General features: G+C 32.1%; 1 protein-coding gene across 1 annotated transcript; it reads right to left on the minus strand.

The window, feature by feature from the left end:
• Positions 1-2,284: 2,284 nt before the first annotated feature.
• On the minus strand, positions 2,285-6,897 carry LOC134718354 (BTB/POZ domain-containing protein 6-B-like). The gene is made up of 2 exons (XM_063580850.1): positions 6,644-6,897; positions 2,285-3,353 (listed from the first exon to the last, which is right to left on the minus strand). The coding sequence occupies exons 1-2, from the start codon at positions 6,895-6,897 to the stop codon at positions 2,285-2,287; spliced, it is 1,323 nt and encodes a 440-aa protein (XP_063436920.1).
• Between the last annotated feature and the right edge of the window lie 1,135 nt (positions 6,898-8,032).

Raw genomic sequence — 8,032 nt, forward strand, 5'->3', positions numbered from 1 at the left:
TACCAGATTGACGTAGATGTTAACAACTATGGGTCACCGAACGGTCATCTATGGGCAAAACCCTTATCAAATAGTCAGCTATAAACGGCCCTGACGTTGACTAAAGTTTATGTTATTTAAACGATAATGCCAAAGACAATGTCAGGGTTTTCAAATATATAGTTTCTTAAATGCCCCCTTATGTTCTATATTAGCCACGGTGGTCACATTTTTGTTGTTGACGGCGAAAAAAACCCTTAAAGTTATATATTAGCTACAGTGGCCACATTGATTGTTCGGGGGCGACAGACACCTTTGTTTTCTAGATTAGCAATGGTGGCAACAAAACTTTTATCATGTATTTTAGCAACAGTGGCCACATTGATTGATTAGCTGGACACAAAAACATTGAATGTTTATATATATATATCCCACGATGGGCAAATTGACCAGTTGGCATCGTAAAACACCTTTACATACTATATTAGCCACTTTGACAACGCTTATTGATTGGTTGGCTGCGACCAATTCCTTACTTTCTATATTATTATATTAGCAATGAAGAAATATTGATTCTGTGACGGGAACAAAAACCTATATGTTCTTTTTAAGCCATGTAGGTCATATTGATATGCTAGTGGGTACAACATATTTGATAACACTTACATAAGGAACAATTGGGTTGAAATATGTTTCACCAGGTGTTTGAGAGCGTTTTAGACGACAGAAAACGATAAGCAAATAATAATAAAACAAACGCAAAGAAAACATTGTAACAAATACCACGTTGTGTAGTTTCAAATGATTTGTGGTTCATGAACACAATATCGAATTTGCTATTGCTTGGATTAATTGTTGGTGCAGATTTTATTTATCTATTTTGTTGTTGAAAGCGCGATAATCCATACCTTTATATTATCAATTATCAACTTTTGAGCGTCAATGGGAATGTCAACGTATAAAAGCAAAGACTCAAACAATGTTATTAATATGCTTATTGTCGCAATTGACTGGTCGTTAGAAAATATTTCGTGAAAACAAATAAACAATTAATACATCATGCAATTGCTACCCGAGATGAATGTCGGGAAAATGTGGAAATGTGTGAGTATATTGGATAGGGACATACATCCTTTTTTTTGCAAAAGGCTACATATGGACCTCTAACGGAATTGTTGTAAAGGTTCAATAATTATACAATCGCCTTTCAATATGAATGTTACAACGAGGTGGTCCTAACTTAACAGAGGTATATAACCCGGGATTTACATGAAGGGGGCATGCTACAATGACGCTGTCCTAATAAGCATTGAACTTACGAAATCCAACAGTGTATGCTTCATTAAGGCCGTTATAACTTAATACAGACATTGTACCCAATAACTCTTAAGGGAGCATACTACAACCAGGCGGTCCGAATGTAATAAAAACACACGAAGAAGCCTTGAATCTAAGAAACCCCGTATAGGTGCATTCTAAAAATTTTGTGTTGGGTTTTATTTAAATGATAGTAATACATATATTTAAACTGATAATAAAATAACATTCTAAGATTTGATAACAGTGTTTATTTGGTACGATGTTACCTTTTAGAAAAAGTATATTTAAAGGGGCACTAGCTGCGAGATGCATTATAAAAAAATCTAATATATTTTTTTTTGGCTCAATCAATAATGAAATGCAAATTGTGAAATAATTATTAGCTTTTAGCAGCCAGTATGGTTCGGTTCTGTCAAAATAAGCTAAAAAACATTGACTATGAATTATTCAATTGCAAGTCAATAATTCTACTTCATTGAATCCGTATTCATGTGAAATTTAATTTAACCCCTTAGCTTGAGATGGATAACACGTGAATTGTATGTGTAAAGTTATTTAAAGGAAAAGAATGTCGACATTGAAAGTTCACGGGATCGATGCGGTTAAGTACATAATTAAAAAAAATGGAGGTGCTTTATCGATTGTTACTTTTTTTGTATTACAGGTATTAATGTTACCTAGCATACTGTCTTTAAAGGACATTTTATTGTATTCCAATTTCCAATGCCAGTAGTTTTCTATCATGTTCTATATAATGTAATAATTACAAAAATGTTTGGCAATCTTAGAGAAAACAAAATTTTGTATTTCTTCATCAGTTTTAACTCGTTTCCTGCAGTAAAACTCATTTTGAACATAGATTTTTAAAACAGTTATTTTTTTTTTAAATAAGACATATAAATAATATTTCATATCAACACAGATGTGCTGATCTGATGATAACAATAAATTATTACTGTTGTTAAAAATATCTAAATGAGCAAACTTAAACACTAAATGATAGTCCTGCAAATTGTCCAGTACTAATGTTCGTTTCATTACCACCAACTGACGAGTCCTTGAACTGTAAAGTAACCCCAGATTGCGGTTCTGTGACAGATTCTTTACAGTTTGTTCCATAATAAGTTTGATTAGACATCCCATTCATTTGAATTGTGTAATCCCTCCTAGAATTAATATGAATTGGTTTACAAAAGTTCACTTCCATAACTTTATCGTAATTTGGACCATAGATCAATCGTTGATCGTGGCGAATTGTTTCTTCATTTGAATCATTCAGTATTTGTATGCTTATGTTGACGTAGTTACTGACATTTCCGGTGGTATTATGATATCCGGAAGATTGCGCAACGTAAGGAAGAAAAATATGTACACCTTTAAGCCAAATATCATTATCCGAGAAAAACATTATAGAATGTATTCCTCTTGATGTCATAGGTTGGCTTATCTGTTCATATCGATTGACTTTAAAGGTCTCTCGTTGCGTAACGGGAATTCTTTTGCTGTTACAAAAGATTTTTGATTCTTCACCGAAATGTGACTGATAAATGGATACCGTCTCGTCATTTGTAAGTAAACCAGACACAGCGACCTTTTTTGAAAACAATTTCATATCAACATCTTGGAATCTAATCAAGTACAAATTATTCCCCAGAACGTCGCGGATGTTTCCACCAGAAGGCTCTAAATTTGCAAGCGTACATTGATGTTCACCCCATTTTATGATAAAATGGCAGATGTCTGTTTCTGAGCAGTTGAGATAACCTGAATTCAAAATTAGCTGTAAACAATCCTTGGAAAGACTTAATGCATATTCGGACAGCAGACATTCCTTTGTATTAATCTCAATATAGTCAAGACTTTCCCGCTGAAGATCTGATAGATTGTGTTGGTATGCGGTTTGTAAAGCCTTGGTTGCATGCTCTGATTGTGCCGTTTGTTTAAGAACTGTCTCACATCCTCTTTTAACTGCAGCTAACATATACTTATCAGCAGCATACAGTATCTCCTTCACATTGTCGTTTGTAATTGTAATTTGATCGCAATAAATATATCTGTAAGATAATTTTTAAATCAGATTTATTCCATGGCACATACAAGTGTAACATATTGAAAGTTGGAAATAGGTGTTATTTGAAAGAAATTGGAGTCAATCTAATATATAATCTTGATAACAGCTAAACAAGAATAAGGAGATATGGCATGATCGCCAAAGATACAACATTTACCGTAGACGAAATGGAGTGGACGTTATGATACAGAATACAATATTATTATTTGAATAGGAAAGTCGCATGGCTAAATGTAAAACAATACAAACGGCATGATTTCTTACTAAACAATGAACAAAACCAAATATGACAAACAGAAACCGACGACTACTGATCATAAAGTTGAAACTTTAAAAAAAAATATATATCAAGAAATATCACAATGGAATGTACACTAAATTGGCAATTTGCACAAAAAGCTATGATACATGTACGAAACAAATGAGAAAAATATATCTAGGCTATTGAACAAAGTAGACAAAAAAACCCAGTATGATTAAGGTTCCAAAACTCTATTAGAAAATCCTGTACATTTGATTAATACATGAAATCAAAACAGTATTTAATAATAGTGCAGAAATATATTCGTGGAAATATTTATTTTGCACAGTCATTTACAGCGAGTATGAAGCTATAGGTAGAGCATAGCATCGATTCATCATCCAATGAAAACACTCATATCAATTGCCTGTTTATTATTTATAATATGTATGTTTCATACAAACAGGTTTACATAGACAACTTTGCTAATGAATATTCATTTCTTATAGTTTTTGATTGAATTAAAAAATCTTTTTTTTACAATAAATTAGAAGCGGAGTAACGTTTTACGTTTTATTTAAATATTTACGCCGGGAATAGGCAGTTTAGTAAATTAATGTGTTTTTGGTGTATTCCTCATGCATGAAACTTTGTTATGCTCTAGGTGTCTTTTCTTCCTATATATACACATAGTTTTTAAAACTCAAATCTTTTATATTCACACAGAAAAGAACAACTAGCATACTACTTAATATCATTCACGATTGTGGACCTTTAATTTAGTTAAAAAAGCAACGAAAAAAACCCCAACAAACCAGCAAACAACTGCAGTTTTGAATTGCAAATATTGCAGAGTTTATAAACATCCACTTGGTCCGTAAACATTACCTTACTTTTTAGTTTTAAATAAAATAATTCAGACACGAAGAACAATTTTTATGTCTCTACTTCATTTAGATTTAATCTGACCTCGATTGAATGATCAGGTCATATGTACTTTTGGACACCTCCCAATCTTTTTTACCTGTTCGGGTGTATTGTAAACAAATGTGTATGTGTCAAAACTTTATAACTATTACAATTCGATCAAATGTGTTGTACTGAAAATGCATGAAATACGTGCAAATGGACATAAAGCAAACAATCAACAAATGCATTAATTCTTGCACGATTCACCGAGAATAGAACGGAACCATTTAGAATGACATTTTACATGTAAAGTTTCAATCAGTTTACGATTGATTTATGCTTGAATTCTTTTAATAGTTCATAATTTCACTTCAGTACTTTCAAAAAAATAATTACAAACGCTTTCAAGGTGCATTGCAACAACTTTATATCAATCAAAACAATACAACAACAAAATACATGAGCATGATGGGATAAAAACACAAAGATGTCACCAAATAAATGTTTACACATTCTGTAGCACTTCCCCGAAAATACACATGAAAAGCAAATATATGTAATCGGGATATGACAGGTTTTTTTTTATCGATTGTACCATTGTAAAGTACATACATATAACTGGATTTATAAATGAACATGATCAATAAGCAATTGATTGAAATAAAATTTGCAAATCAAACCTTCAACATGCTTGTGAATTAGCTTATAATTATCACTAAATTTAATTTAGATTGAAAACTAATTTTTAAACTGAATTGTAAAACTAGTTTTCCAATGTTTATGTTCTGATTGGTTCTCTGCTTAACTATGGACTCTACCCAAAGGCTTTTTGTACCTTACCTGATAATGATTTCATGGTTGAGCTAACAAAGAAGCTTACCAAAGAATCTACATGTACATGTAGCTTCATACTCGTTGGAATCTGCTGGAACTAAGAAATTAGATATGAAAACAGTGTTATACCACAAATAAATATCTAAGCTACTGGATTTTTAAATTTGACATTTTTTGTAAAAACAGGTTAATAATGATGCTATAATCTAGAGTTTTATGTAATTACTTGGCGTCCGTTGTCCGTCGTCTGTCTTCGTCGTCCTCGTTCGTTGACTTTAAGAAACTTTAAGAAAAAATGTTCTCCTTTGAAACCACTAGGCCACATTTATCCAATCTTCGCAACAATTATCATTCGGGTCTCTATTTAAAAAAGTATATTCAATGACCTTGTCTGCCAACAAACATGACCGACACGGCTAAAACATAACATAGGGGTAAAATGCAGTTTTTGGCTTAAATTTCTGAAACCAAAGCATTGAGAACGAAAATGTTTATCAGGTTAATTCTATCTGCCCTGAAAGTTTCAGACGAATCAGAAAACCCGTTGTTGGGTTGCTAACCCTGAATTGGTACTTTACAGATATTTTGCAGTTTTTGGTTATTATCTTGTTCATTATTAAAAATAGAGATAAATGTAAACACCAATAATGTTCAGCAAAGTACGATCTACGAATAAAACAACTCACCAAAATTGTCAATGGAATCTTTTAGAAGTTATTGCCATTTATACATGTTATAGTCAATTTTTCGTAAATTTTGTTATCTTTTCAAACATTTTCCTCTCTTAGTCTACTGGGCCAAATAGAATTAAACTTAAGGCATCTTGATTGAAAAATGTATCCGATGACCCTGTCATCCAACCAAGATGACCACAGTGGCTGAAAATAGAACAAACGGGGTTTACTATAGAAGTCTAAGGAAAAACTGTCAAAAAAAACCCAATTTCAAATGAACACAACCTGAGAACTAATTTAGATAATGATTAGGGGTCTTCAGTAACTATTATGAGACTACAATGAAGTAAATTAAATCCGCGTTAATTCACCTTCGGGGTTAAATTAAACCAAACTTGGCCACAGTCATTATCAGGCTATCTTATACTATCAATTATGGGTTTTATCTTATTTTACATGATTTCCAAAACAACACTATATACAGGTAATCGACAAAGGTTCTTCAGAGTCTCTAGGCTGAACTCCAAATTATAAATTAGTCAAATGAAGAAATATCTCTATGCTATTGAACAATTACTGCTTTGCTAAAGACAACCATTTTGTGGAGATACTCACTTCAGAATATCTCGAAAGGTATTTTCTTCAATATCAGGTATTGTTATTTCTCCTTTTTCTGGCAGAGACCCCTCAAACATGGTATGGAAGACGGCACTTCGGCTCGACAACATATACTTGTGTGCTTTAATAGGTATTATATCATGGCCTACTCTAAGTGTGACGTCACACATGATTTCGTTCTGTAGCATAAACATCATACATTCAGGCAAAGGTTTATTATCCCGCCAGTCTGCTGAATACTGTACATCCATCTGTAGTGATATGAGGGATACGATTATACACACAATGCTACTCTTATATGTAAGACTCAGATCGACGTCCACATATGACGTCACAATGAAATAAGATTACAAATCGACGGTCACTTTTATTCGCCTCTAATCGACGTCCAATTTTTGACCTATAAAGTAGCAAGTCGCAGTTAGCGTTATAGCTAAGAAATGGGAAATCGAATCATAACATGTGCCATATATTACGTAATATATTTAGAAGTCATTAACTTTAAAGCGGTTGATTTTCGCAGGTATCAAATGTTCAAAATTCAAGGCCATATTCTGTTCACGAGATTTTCTATAGAAAAGAATTTTACATGTTATATATTACTTATTTATATCATGACGAAATTTGCGAACATTTTTCATTTCCACTTTTCAGTAGTGTTTAATAAACATATATATTGAATAGTAAGGATGCACCTTATCTCTGTAAAAAACATTTTTTTTATACTTGTTTCACGCATATATATTAAAGGACAAGTCGTTATTCTTTAATTATGTTGAACAACAAATATCAATAGATTAAGTACTGGAAACGACATTAACATATATGGTATGAATATTAATAATATAAAAAGATTTTTTAAAGAACATCTAAGGTTCAAATACTTTAAATTCACCTCAGAATGAGCCTTATTCCTTCCAACTTTTTGTTTATTCATTCCAGATTCGTAAAGCCTTCAAAAGAAATATTATACATTAAATGAAAATTATTAAATGCTGCGAAAAGCGTGATAATAATTCTCCGGGCGGGTTGTGGCTCTTTGACAATTCCAAGTTTCCATTATCTATGATTTGTTTTTTATTGAAATGAAAATAGTTTAATGTTGAAAAACTTTCCTTCTGCTAAAATGTAAAAAAAACAAAAAAAACATTCAAAACGAGGAGGTCCATTATACTTTATCATCCAAAGGAACGTCAGTTAAAACAACTGTCACATTTATGATTTTATGATGGGTTAAGCCTGATAGTATAGCTAGCTAAACCTAACACTTGTATAAACGTTGTTTATAGTTTATGTTATATTGAAAAAGGGGAGGAGCAGGCCGATTCAAGTTCCTTTTTTTGTAATTTTGGAATCTATATTCTCCAGTAAAACATTTCACTGTGA

The sequence above is a fragment of the Mytilus trossulus genome, chromosome 5 (genome assembly GCF_036588685.1).
Source record: "Mytilus trossulus isolate FHL-02 chromosome 5, PNRI_Mtr1.1.1.hap1, whole genome shotgun sequence".
In the NCBI taxonomy this organism is placed as follows: Eukaryota; Metazoa; Mollusca; class Bivalvia; order Mytilida; family Mytilidae; genus Mytilus; species Mytilus trossulus.

What these genes read in the sequence shown, in the direction of transcription:
- LOC134718354 (XM_063580850.1), bottom strand. Translation starts at nt 6,897, where the DNA reads ATGGATGTACAGTATTCAGCAGACTGGCGGGATAATAAACCTTTGCCT. An exon ending in ACCTTTCGAGATATTCTGAA is followed by an intron (nt 3,354 to 6,643) that starts GTGAGTATCTCC and finishes ATTATCTTACAG; the next exon opens with ATATATTTATTGCGATCAAA.